At 48.3% G+C, this 13,547-nt stretch overlaps 1 protein-coding gene across 6 annotated transcripts in view; it reads right to left on the reverse strand.

Moving 5' to 3' along the window:
- The window catches only part of BLM (BLM RecQ like helicase), an 83,554-nt gene extending 70,395 nt beyond the window's left edge, over nt 1-13,159 (reverse strand). The window contains exons 1-4 of one of the 6 annotated variants that reach the window (XM_073569003.1): nt 10,863-10,963; nt 9,901-10,063; nt 9,698-9,796; nt 5,551-6,140 (exon numbers count right to left, since the gene is read on the reverse strand). In XM_073569003.1, coding sequence (XP_073425104.1) covers nt 5,551-6,140; nt 9,698-9,796; nt 9,901-9,977 — 766 coding nt within the window. In that variant the 5' untranslated portion in view covers nt 9,978-10,063; nt 10,863-10,963. Of the gene's footprint in view, nt 1-5,550; nt 6,141-9,697; nt 9,797-9,900; nt 10,064-10,862; nt 10,964-10,983; nt 11,005-11,058; nt 11,328-13,040 lie in introns of those variants that run through there. The other 5 variants (XM_073569002.1, XM_073569005.1, XM_073569004.1 and 2 more) reach the window with 5 other exon arrangements.
- Between the last annotated feature and the right edge of the window lie 388 nt (nt 13,160-13,547).

The following is a 13,547-nucleotide window of genomic DNA, read 5'->3' on the forward strand; positions in this document are numbered from 1 at the left end:
TAATGGGCGGGGGAGGGTGGTCTGCGCTATGCGCACTTACCCCTCCACCTGCTGGAGCGACCCCTTCCATCCTGGCGCAGTCACCGAAGCTTTCTCCCTGGTTCTCCAGAAGCGCGCTCTGCCTTAGGAGCACGCGATGTGGACCCCCCAGGCGAGCGGTCTGTGGTTCAGTGGCGAGTCTCGATAGCGAGCGCTGTCTGGCCTTCAGGGGCGAGCGCTCAGTGGCTGTCAGAAGCGCGCGCCAGGATTCAGGGGGCGGCGTCTGACGTCACCGGATGTGACGCGCGGCCTCTCGCGCTAGGCCGCCTCCCCCACTTCCTGTTCTACGCGCGACTATGGCGGCCTCCTCTGTCCTGCGCCGTGGGGAGCCGACCCCCATCTGTCAGCGTCAGACTGCCGCTTCGGCCTCTTTGCCTGCAGTGGCGGACTGCGGGGGCCTCGTTCCTGCCTCCCAGTGCCGCTGCGCCGGTCGCCCGTCGGTGCCCGCCTCGCCTGCAGCCTGCGGGGAGCCGACCATCACCTGCCATGCGGTGAGTCCTTGGAGCCGAGAGCCTCCCATAGGGAGGAACGGTTCCCTCCAGGAGCGTCGTCCTGCTCCTGGCCTTTGGGGCAGAGGGACTCCCCCCTGGAGAGTTTCGGCCCCGGGACCTCTTGACAGGGGAAGGCTTGGACTGGCCGTACGATCCCCTGAGCCCCTCCAGTAGCTTCTCGTGTGTCCCTCCGTGCAGGGACAGGAAAAACACTGAGGAAGAGGGGGTGGGACGTGACCTTTAACCTCTCGTGTGTTTCCTGTCCCTGTAAGGAGGAGGAGGACGTCCTCCATGGTGCTGTCAGGTGGACGTCCTGGAAAAATTGCTCCGATTTCCAGAAGGTTGATGGGAAGAAGAGTCTCCTGGGTGTTCCAGCGCCCTTGAGCCGTTTCCGCTGGAAAACCGCCCCCCCATCCTAGGAGACTGGCATCGGTGATGATGACTTGCCACTGAGGCAGAAGAAAGGACCTTCCCTGGAGAACTGACGCCGGCAATGTCCACCAAGTCAGCAATTGCCTTACTCTGAGTGGAAGGAGAATGGGAAGGTCCAGAGAAAGTGAGGTCTTGTCCCAGAGTGAAAGGATGAACTGCTGTAGAGGGCGAGTGTGAAACAGTGCGAAAGGCACTGCTTCCATGGAAGCTATCATCTTCCCCAGGACCCTCATACAGAATCGAAGGGGAATGGGCTCTGAGCGTTTTATGGATTGCATTCCCTTGCAAAGAGCCGAAAATTTGTCGTTCGGAAGAAACACCCGGGCTCGATTCGTGTCGAATTCCATGCCCAGAAAGGTCAGACGCTGAGCAGGATGCAGGATAGACTTCTCTTTGTTGACTATCCATCCGAGGCGGCCGAGAGTATTCAGGGTTATCTGAAGACTCTGAAGATAGTCCTGGCGGGACGAGCCTTAGATCAAGAGGTCGTCCAGATAAGGGATGATGAGAATCCCCCTGGAGCGAAGAATAGCCATGACTGTTGCCCTCACCTTCGTAAATACCCGGGGAGCGGAAACTAGGCCGAAGGGGAGGGCCGTGAGCCGATAGTGGTTCTCCTGAATCGCAAAGCGGAGATATCTCTGATGTTGCAAACACACAGAAATGTGAAGATATGCATCCTGTATGTCCACAGAACAGAGAAACTCCCCGGGTTCCATTGAGGCTATCATCGAGCGCAGGGACTCCATCTTGAAGTGAAGGACCCTTACGTGGCGGTTGAGCAACTGGAGGTCCAAGATTGGACGAAGTGAGCCGTTTTTTTTTTTTTTTTTTTGGGAACTACGAAAAGATTTGAGTAGAACCCTGAAAACCGTTCGTTTGAAAGAACGGGGACGGTAACTCCGGCGGAGATAAGGGAGGAAAATGGCTTGAAGAAACCCTGGGATTTGGGACCCCTGTCTTGTTGATCGCGACAGGAAGAAGCGCCAGTTTGGGGGGGGAAGAAAATTTGATTTGTATCCGGACATGATGACTTCCCTGACCCAAGCGACGTCGACAACAGACGGCCATGCGTCCATGAAAGAGGAAAGTCTGCCTCCCACCCTGGAAGAATTTCCAGGTGGGGGTGACCCGTCAATTTGAGGAAAATCTACCAGAACGGGAGCCAGAGGACCTGGAGGGTTGGCCTCTTGATCTCCAGCAGGGAGCGTGTGTATACGATGGTTTTCTGATATCTCTGGAGACAGAGGACCGGTCCTGCTGGGTTGATCCTTCTGCTGAAGGGAAGGGACGAAAGGACCTAAACGGCCGCGGAGCCTTTCTGTTGAAAAAAAAAGTCTAGGCTGAGACTGGGGAAGAGAGCTGTACTTTTACCACCTGTGGCATCGGAGATTATTCTGTTCCAGCTTGGCGACAAAGAGTCTAGAGCCGTGAGATGCCAGGTTAGTGAGCGACTTCTTGGAGGTGGTAACCGCACTCCAAGACTTCAACCAAAGAATACGGCGTATAGCTACTATGTTGCTGTTAGCTCTTGCTACACACCCGGCTGCCTGTAAAGCGGCGGCCAAAAGGTATTTACCCGCATGTTTAATTTGGTCTGCCAGATCTGCCAACTCATCCTGAGGGGCAGCCGACAGAATGCTCCTGCGAAGAATTTTTGCCCAAGCTGAAATGACTTTTGCCACCCAGGCAGAAGCAAAAAAATAGGGCAGAAAGAGGCGCCGGATGCTTCAAAGAGGATAGAAGAGAAACTGGTGGGTGCACTTCGGGAGTTTTCGTCCATTTTGTAAGAAGGTCCGCATCGAATGGATACAGGACGTCTAAGTAACTGCGGCTTGAGAAGCGCTTCTCAGGGGGCTCCCAGTGTTTGGATAAAGTGGTCTCGAACTCCTTGTGGTTAGGAAAGGTTTGGGAGGAAGGTTTCGCTCGTTTAAAGGGGACAGAGCCGTCCTGAAGAGGAGCTTTATCTTCCTTTATTTCGAGCGTTTTGAAAATGGCCGATATGACACTATCGACCATGTCCTGAGACTTGAACATGTCTGAGTCAGATCCCGTCGTTTTCTGACGAGGGAGACGAGGAAAGCAGCCTGGGTGGAGAGGACGGACCTTGCGAGCTGGAAGACGAGCTAGAGTTAACGCGCTTCCTAGCAATCCTACCCGGCCTGTCCCTGTGGAGGTCGCGGTCAGTTGCAGACGACTCACCGTGAGAGGCGGTCAGAGCACAGGTGGCTGAAGATAGTTGCGTAAGACGTACCGAGACCTGGACCAGGGACTGAGAGACATTGCAGCAGCCCACTCTGGAGGAGGGGGGGTGCGCTCATCCTGGGACTCGGGGTGCTCCGGTGGAGCAGACATCACGGAAGGACTGCAGGACGGGCAGAAGGGAGACAACTGCCCTGACGCCCACTTCTTTTTGCAGCACACGCAGGCGTAGTGGGTAGTGGTGGATCTAGGGTAAGGAGCCCCTGCAGAGTAGGACATATGCAAGGACTGCAGAATTACTGCGGCTAGTATCTGAATAGGGAGTACTGCGGCGGGGGCTAAAATTAGGCGCTTAGAAAAAAAAATAAGAGCCTACCATCACCAGCACCGTTATCTCATGTGCAGCAGAAGAGTCCCCCAAGCTGAGATCCCTGACGTGTGTCACACGAGGAATCAGGGAGGCACAGGACCTTAGAGATGGGGGGCAGCGCTGCGCGATTGGCTGAGACCTGCGGGGGGGGGGGCGGGTCATAAGGAGAGGATCCATGAACAGAGCGCAGTCCTGTGACAGGCTGAGGAATGGCGCCAACAAAGTGTGCGCTCTGCAGTGGGCGCCCACCGGAGCAGAACAGAAAGTAAAAGTAAAATCAGGACCGCGCCGGTTTCTGCCCCCGCAGCCCTGATCCTGGCGCAATGAGCCCGTGACGCCGCGGTGGATGAGGGAGGTAAGGGAGAGAGGCCCCGCTGCCTGCTGCTTCAGGGAAGGGCACCCGGCGTGGGAGCTGAGAATGGGCGGGAAATTCAAAGGAAACTCTGCTACCAGACTGTAAGGAGCGTGCATGGGACTGATGGCAGCCCTTTTGGCTGCTTACCTGACGTCCACATGCTTCCTGAAGAGGATGACCACAGGGGCCCGCGATGAGGGGGTGCCGCTGGGAATGAATGTCCTCTGCCCCGCACTCTCTCTGAATAGTGCAGAAGACGACGCCAAACCTTTCTGCCTGCAAGGGATAGTCACCGCCGGTGACCGCAGTCTTCCTCTCAGCCCTGTCCCGGGAGAGGGGTGAGGAGGGGAATTGGCTAGGACCCGCCACCTGAAGTCAGCCAGTAGCACCCGAGGGTGATAGGGGAAGGGTCCTGTCTGCGGTCCTGAGAGTTGCGATGTGGGTAACACCACATTGCTCGCTCAGCCGCATGATATGGGAAAGCAGGGTGAACATTTACCCCGTTTCCCGGTGTAGAATCTGGAAAATAAATGGGAAAAGATTAATACACACACACACAAAACCTAAAAGAAAATGGTTAGATGCGGATCTGGGGAGATCCCGGTCCGCCTCCTACAGACACTAAGCACAAACTGAGGTACTTGGTATCTGTCGGTGGGTGTATACTGCCGGAGAGGAGCCAATTTTCTTGTTTTTTGCATAGTGTCAGCCTCCTAGCAGCAGCAGCACCCATGGTAATCTGTGTCCCCCAATAAGACGATAAAGAAAAAAACAAACACAAACATCTCCTTGGCTGACTGAGCACAAGGGTTATTTTTTTCCAGCTTCATCCAGCTCCATGCACATTTATAAACCCACTCTGCCTAGTCAGTCTGACAGCTTTACAAGACATCATGGAGACTGACTGAGCAAGCAAGCAGCAGAAGTGAGGGTGTAGAAAGATAAACCCGCTATGCTTTGTCAGTCAAGAAGTTTTCTCCTTTCACAGCCCTGTTCCATGGCTGAGTGACGATATCAGATATTTTTGCTCATGATATTGCTCCTCTGACAGTAGAGACACCTCTCGAGTGGTATGTCTTGAGATTGCAATCCATCCCAACACGTGACTAGGGCAAGTTGCAGCATGAAATATGTGACAGCAACCATTTTTATCACATTTCCGCAGAACCCCTTTAATTTGTGAATAATACAATTCTATGTAAAAATAATTACATCCCTAAACTGTGACATCCTGTCACCAAGTGCTGTCCCCTTCTACTCTATGAATGACTACAAGCACATGAACTGTATTTTTAAGAGCAGGAAATATTGTTCATGCAGAGATAACATTCACAATATTTTGCTATTTATATTCTATAACAAAAAAAAAGTACAAATGGAGAAAAGTACTGAAACACTGGCCAGATCAGGTCAGTAAGTAAAAGATCAGCTTGGCCCATATTCACACTCTAGCCTCTACTTAGAACGAAAACCACAAACCTCTGCCAGGCATGTGGTATTAAGGAGAGTGCTCGATGGACCTAACTCAAGGGGTCTACTAAGTTTCATACTAGATTGCATCAATTTGACACACAGCATCAGTATTCTGTCTCAGCCATGAGTCCTAATGAACTCTCCAATGTGAACAGAGACTTAATTACTGTCCATTCTAGAGAACTGACCTGGGCACACCATTGCTTCTGTAGAGACTGCGGCAGACACAACATCAGGCTTCTTGGCATCCACAAGCTGATCAGAACCAGAAGTCCTTATATTGTCTTTACTATTACAGGGGTCCACTTCAGTAGTAAACAGTGATTTGGAAGAAGTCTCGGACTTTGTTTTGCTGCATTTCTGTGGTGTCTTTCCAAATTTCCTTGTATGAAATACTGGTGATAAAGAGGTGTCAAAATCATTTATATCATCCCAATCTTCCAGGCTGAGAACAGAGCTAACAGAGGTATTACAGTCTTTTTTAGTCTTTGATGAAGAATTTACTGGAGGAACATGGTCATTCTGTTGGCCTGTACTAAGCTGGACACCGTTAAAAGTTCGTTTTGGAGACGTCTCAGTTAGTTTCAGGCAACTAGGAGTAGAAAATCGATTGGTTTTATCACTTTCCTTGGAGGATAAAACTGACAAGTGGCTTTTTGATGGGTCGCCAACTGAAACGTACACATTTTTGTCCTTCAGAGGCACTTGCTGCTTTGCTTGAATGACACTAGTAGATGTGGATCCATCAGGAGAGCTCTTCTTTTTAAAGGTAAAAACACTTTAAAAGAGGAGAGAAAAAAAAGGTAACGATCACGTGTAAACAGGTGAACCATACAAGTTAGAGAACAAATCTGACTGACACATATGAGAAACTGGGTCTGAGCAGAAAAAGTAAATTAATGTGCATGCAAAATGTAATTGCATATGAACACATGACCTTTACACAGAGAAAACCAAAAGCAAAACACAAAACAAATATCCTGGAATAAAAAAGTAAAAAAATATATTGCAAAAATTGCATGAAGGTAGTAATAATAATAATAAGGGTATTTAGTTAACATAATTTTGATCAAAATAATGTAGAGGCCATCCCGCCACGTCACGGCAACCCTTGTGGGACAGTCCTAACTCTTGTATTTAAAACCTTTCCACTTGTCAAGTGACGTAAATGTGAACAAGGACAGAGGGACCGAACCACCAGTAATAGTATAGGCCAGACAGGATGGATTTTCCAACTCTGAAACAGGGCGGTCACACCCTTATATGCACAGAATGCACAATAAAACAAATTACTATTATTACTACCTTCATGCAATTTTTGCAATATATTTTTTTACTTTTTTATTCCAGGATATTTGTTTTGTGTTTTGCTTTTCTCTGTGTAAAGGTCATGTGTTCATATGCAATTACATTTTGCATGCACATTAATTTACTTTTTCTGCTCAGACCCAGTTTCTCATTTGTTTTATTGTGCATTCTGTGCATATAAGGGTGTGACCTCCCTGTTTCAGAGTTGGAAAATCCATCCTGTCTGGCCTATACTATTACTGGTGGTTCAGTCCCTCTGTCCTTGTTCACATTTACGTCACTTGACAAGTGGAAAGGTTTTAAATACAAGAGTTAGGACTGTCCCACAAGGGTTGCCGTGACGTGGCGGGATGGCTTCTACATTATTTTGATCAAAATTATGTTAACTAAATACCCTTATTATTACTATTATTACTACCTTCATGCAATTTTTGCAATATATTTTTTTACTTTTTTATTCCAGGATATTTGTTTTGTGTTTTGCTTTTGGTTTTCTGTCTGACACATAGTGGCTATATTTGAAAGAGGTTAAAGGAACAATCAGGGCAAAACACATCAACTTGTTATGCTCAGTAAAGAGTCTGGGGGCCAGTATATGACACAGTGACTGTCTCTTCAGTAGTCTTTGAATACTTGTGACTTCATAATATTAAAGGAATAATCAGCTGTTTGACCTCAGTGCCGGGTTCTGCGGAAATAAGCCAATTACAAAATTAGCTGCAATAAAAGGGTGGTCTTTAAAAGGTGTCGTTATGGCTTGGGGCTCAAGTCTGCAGTCACATACAGTGAGTGCTGTCAGGATTCTCTACAGCTGGCGCCGGGAGTGGTCATGTTACCACCGCAAGTATGTGATTTACATACCTCTGGTCACATTACGACTAGACGTGTCTGGCCTCGCTCAATTCACTTGTAGTGAGCGATGTGGCGCACTTCTAATCTGCATGTTTGCGGTCACGCACCCACCCACTCCCGGCACCAGAGACCACTGACAGCACGCACACTGCATGGAAGATTCACAAGTCTGCAGTCACTCTCACATAGAGTGACTACAGACTTTAACCCCTAAAGCCTGGACAACCCTGTTAGTTCAAGGTAAATCAGAATACACAGAAATTTGTGTGGAATTTCCTACAAAACTTGTTTTGCATTAAATCTAATATTTTAAAGTATATCTTAATTTATTTAATCTACTTAACAAAAAATTCCAGCCTTAAAAATTAAGAGGTTGGTCCACTAGATGACGACCCCTTATTAATTTCCCCAGAATGCTGCATAAATAAAACAAACCTGTATCTAAAAGTCTATATCTGACTTCTTCCGACATAAATTTGAATGATGCAGATGTCACGTGACACTGCTCATATTAGGAGACCACCGGGGAATGAAGAGTCAAGATTGAGGAGCGTCGCCAGTCTGGGAGGTAAGTACAGAAATGTTTTTAAGTAATGCAGCACCTGGAGCAATTAATATGTGGTTATCCAGTAGTGGACACCACTTTACGGTTGTAGCTAAACATCACACTCCTAAAATTCTTAGCATGACATTGCTATGTCCGAACACATTGAGGCTGTCGAAGTGCCGCTATCGTGGCACAGAAGTTGTGAGAAATCCTTCAGGTTTCTTGCAACTTACATGTCCAGCCAATTTATAGAAACAAGCAAGAAACAGTTGTATATGGAGGTAAATATTAAAAAAAGCCAGACAATCAAAAACATGAAAAAACAAGGGGAAATCCATAAGAAACTCCCATGCTATGCCAAAATCTACCCACATAATGCCAGAGAAATTACTCCAAAATATATGGAAAATTGTAAAATACATGTATGGAATATAAGCATAAAACACTCGTAATTAATTTAGATGTCCTGTAACAATCCACATAAGCAGAACTACATTAATAGCCACAATAAAGAATAGGTATAATGAAAGTCAGGCTCGGAATATTAACAAGAAATCAAATAAAGTACATGGAAGAAATAGCATAGTCCTGTGAGTGGATGAGTAAGTAATGAGAGAATAAGTTATACCAAACAAGTCATATTATGTACAGTTCAGATACATGGTGACAAAGGCGAACTCTGGAAGAAATTTGGGCATGGAAGGTAAGAAAGATCTCATATGTATCGCAGGCACTCTGCAGGCTTCCTCGGGGTGAAGCAGCCGACCTACTGGTCACAAAGGGACCAGATGCATTTTCATATCATTATGTTGCTATGTAGCATCGCCTTGCTGCAATCTTTAGCTGCTTGATGTGTGTTATGGTCAAAGTTGCATTGTAGCCTTCATATGATTTTGATGTTACCATCAAAAAACCCTGCACTGAGCACAGACACTGTGTGCTATCAGCGTATAAATTGGATGTGTGCTGTCCGATTTGGATAACACGCGGACAGCAGACTGACCCATGTTATTCAATAGGGCTGTTCAGATGAATGCTATTTCTCTCGGTACGAGTGTCCGTGAGAAACAAATCGCAGCATGTACTACTTTCATCTGAGTCTCACATATTCAAGTCTATGGGTGCAAGAAAAAAAGAAACTAGATCTCACATGGACCATCAGATTGAAATCCGATTTTTACGGATAGATATCTATTATAAACCTAGAAAACTATATGTGATCATGTACGATTTAATGCTGTTGTATGAAAATGGTTATCACACGGACGTAAAAAAACACAGATGGCACATGAATGAAAAGTAGAAAAAAAAAAAATCATCCTGGTTTTCTAGATAAAACTCGGACGATTTGTCGCATGCTTGACTGCAGACACCCTATCGGGTCACGCGACCGTCTGTGGATTTCGGTCCAATCATGGACTGGCTGCAGATCCCTGACCAGAGAATGACAGCTTCATATATGCAATTCATCCTATCTAGATTTGTCAATACAGAGTTTTGGGACAGAACAGAGACCCCCACGCAGAAAGCTGTCAAATGATCTGTTCAACAATTAGCAGGTTTTGTTGGAAAGCATAGAGCAGATATTTCTACTCCGATATCGCAGCAATTAACTGAAGGTTACTCACCCAGGTTTATTCTTCTGCAGAGAAAGCTTATTCCCATCAAGTTTGGAAGAGAATAATTCCAGCTGCTCCTGGAGGTTGTTCTGCGGTAAAGCCGCCATGCTGTGAGAAAGCAAACGCAACAGTGAACGAAACAAGCAACTCCAATCATGTTACATTAGTATCTCGCTCTGTGACTGCGACTCAGAAGTCTGGAATCCACGTACTGTCCTGTCCGAGGTTTCGGCAGCTTTCCTGCAATTGCACCATGCTTTAAACTACTGTACTGCGCGCCGTTTGGCATCACATGTCGCTTTGTAGAAGTGTTTTGCAAGATTTAGGCTTTTTTTTCCCACAACAGCATTTCAGTCCCTTTTTAGGTTGCAAGTTCTGTCATTTTCACAAGAAAAAAAAAAGGACAGCATGATGAGGTATATTTTACGGTAAGAGGACAGACAGGTAGACAGCCGACAGATCCCATTGTAGTCCATGGGGTCGGTCTGTCCCTGTGCTCAGTATATGACTGACCCGTTACCCTCATAGATCTTGTTTATCTGTTATTGTACCTTAATAGCACAATTGAATTCCTAATGCTGGGGAAAAGCTGCTGCACAGAGAACCAACATCAGAAAGGGGAAAGAAAACATTATGGTATTACATTTTTCAATAGTTTATTAGAGCTAGAAAAATGTTGTCACCAGCCCTGTGTATTACACACCACTTCTAGTACACTGACCCTGCAATAACAATGAGGGTCCTACACTGAGTGGCCTGCCCTGACACTGAGGAGCATGCCCTGACACTGAAGAGCCTGCACAGAGTGACACTGAGGGGCCTGCACAGAGTGACACTGAGGGGCCTGCACAGAGTGACACTGAGGGGCCTGCACAGAGTGACACTGAGGGGCCTGCACAGAGTGACACTGAGGGGCCTGCACAGAGTGACACTGAGGGGCCTGCACAGAGTGACACTGAGGGGCCTGCACAGAGTGACACAGAGGGGCCTGCACAGAGTGACACAGAGGGGCCTGCACAGAGTGACACAGAGGGGCCTGCACAGAGTGACACAGAGGGGCCTGCACAGAGTGACACAGAGGGACCTGCACAGAGTGACACTGAGGGGCCTGCACTGAGTGACACTGAGGTCCCTGTACTGACACTACTGAGGAGCCTGCACTGGCAGGCTTTACCTCACACAAACCATCCACACAGCTCCATGCCCAGCCAACGAATCACAGCGCAGCGCGGAGTCACGTGGGCGCATGTCCTGTATGGCGCAAGTTTCGTCTGTGCGGTACACGCTACACTCACTGCGCGCTCACAGCGGGGCTCGGATGTCACGGGGAAATACAATACACGCACGCCTCGCCGATGTGCTAAACGTACAAAGGGGGAAGTCATGACGTAATGGTGGCCATCGCGGTACCTCTGTTTCTCCCGGTCTCGTCACATCACACATGCGGACATCTTGTTTCCTCTCCTCGTGTTTTCGCGCCGATTCCAAAAGCTCTGACGTCATCAATCTGCAACTCAGTCTGTGGCAACGTCGCCTAGAAACAGCGCAGAATGCCGAGCTCCAGTCACTGCCTCACTGGCGCGAAAGATACCAGACGGGCGGCCGGCGCACACACTAGTTTGCCTCTGCCGTGGTGGGGTCAGGCCTCATAATGTCTGCCCCGCGCCCCACAGACTACGGACACTACTGGACGTGTGCGTGTATACAGCTGCTCAGATACTACCAGCCGAGTGTATACAGCTGCTCAGATACTACCTGCCGAGTGTATACAGCTGCTCAGATACTACCTGCCGAGTGTATACAGCTGCTCAGATACTACCTGCCGAGTGTATACAGCTGCTCAGATACTACCTGCCGAGTGTATACAGCTGCTCAGATACTACCAGCCGAGTGTATACAGCTGCTCAGATACTACCAGCCGAGTGTATACAGCTGCTCAGATACTACCAGCCCAGTGTATACAGCTGCTCAGCTACTACCAGCCGAGTGTATACAGCTGCTCAGTTACTACCAGCCGAGTGTATACAGCTGCTCAGATACTACCTGCCGAGTGTATACAGCTGCTCAGCTACTACCTGCCGAGTGTATACAGCTGCTCAGCTACTACCAGCCGAGTGTATACAGCTACTACCTGCCAAGTGTATGCAGCTGCTCAGATACTACCAGCCGAGTGTATACAGCTGCTCAGATACTACCAGCCGAGTGTATACAGCTGCTCAGATACTACCAGCCGAGTGTATACAGCTGCTCAGATACTACCAGCCGAGTGTATACAGCTGCTCAGATACTACCAGCCGAGTGTATACAGCTGCTCAGATACTGCCAGCCGAGTGTATACAGCTTCTCAGATACTGCCAGCCGAGTGTATACAGCTGCTCAGATACTGCCAGCCAAGTGTATACAGCTGCTCAGATACTACTAGCCCAGTGTATACAGCTACTCAGATACTACTAGCCCAGTGTATACAGCTGCTCAGATACTACCAGCCGAGTGTATACAGCTGCTCAGGTCCTCAAGTAGCTCGGATTGGGCCATCAGCAAGGTCCTGGAAGGCTGCGGTTATAAAAGGATCGGATGGCCGCACGGCCATGTACTAGTATAGACTGTGGATTGAGTGGTGTATGCACGTATGATTGTCTCTGGTGAATGACTCATTATGAAACCCCTACCCTTGGTACGCATGTGTAGTGCAGCCTTGCCAGTTAGTGCCTAAGCTGCACTCCATGGTAGCCAGCGTCTATTAGTGGCGTTCGCAGGTGCGACGCCGTGTGCTTAGTGGGTCTAGAGAGGCTCTTACCCCACGTCCTTGTGCAGAGTCTTGTGACCGTACGCTAGCGCGGACTCCGCTGTGCCCTGTGATAGTCAACAGGGTGCGGCTTCTGTGTTCTGCGGTTCCATGGCTCTATGAAGCAACAGAGCCCGTCTGTCAGGAACAGCACACTACACTCGCTCACTGAGCCAGTGCGCATGTCCTGAGTACAAAAACTGCTCAAAGATACCTGTGGAGCAGGGCAGCAGCGGTGACAATGTGTGCTTCAAACTATCAGGACCTGAAGCATGTGACTGCTGGGGGCATGGCCTAAGCTTTACAGAGCTAGGAGCTGCAGGGAAACTCCTAGAAAGGTAACTACGGGACAAGTTACCAAGGCGCATAGACGGGCGGAAACCAGATCAAGCCGGGGTCAATGCACGAGATAGCAGAACAGTACCAAAGGGTTAGACACAGCGGATAGTGAGGACGTAGCAATAGATCAGAAAACCAGAACGGGCAATAGACGGTACGATAGGGGCCTACGGTAGCGGAGCAACAATAGCCAAGCCAGGAGGTCAGAACCAGAGAAGACAATGGTACCTAAAACGTGAGACGGAGTTCAGAGTGAGGAAACAGGCCGGGTCATACACAGGAATCAAACAAGCAATGCAGTAAACGCACACCAGGGGTCAGACACACAGCCAGAATAACAGTATAGCTGACAGAGAATGCTAGTCTGGAGTGAGTATAAATACCCCTCCCAGATCCAAAGAGAGGCCGGCAAAAGTTAACCCTGTGAGAACAGGACATTAACCATGTTCTAACCAGGGCTGTGGAGTCGGTGCTCATTTTGGTGGAGTCGGAGTTGGAGTCGGTATAAAATGGACCGACTCCGACTCCTAAAATATATAATAAATTGGGTACAGTAGTTCAATGCAGGATGTGCTGAATATTTTTTCATAGGAGTTTGGGAAAGTTATGAAATGTCCTATAAATGGCTGTTATATTCCTGATCTAAGGCTACATTCACACACAGCGTTTTTCCTGTGTTTTTTGAGGATATGTTTTTCAGCTGCAAAAGCTGATCATCTTTTTAAAAAACTGCAT

The sequence above is a fragment of the Dendrobates tinctorius genome, unplaced genomic scaffold (assembly GCF_039654945.1).
Source record: "Dendrobates tinctorius isolate UK_male_01 unplaced genomic scaffold, ASM3965494v1 ptg000022l, whole genome shotgun sequence".
In the NCBI taxonomy this organism is placed as follows: Eukaryota; Metazoa; Chordata; class Amphibia; order Anura; family Dendrobatidae; genus Dendrobates; species Dendrobates tinctorius.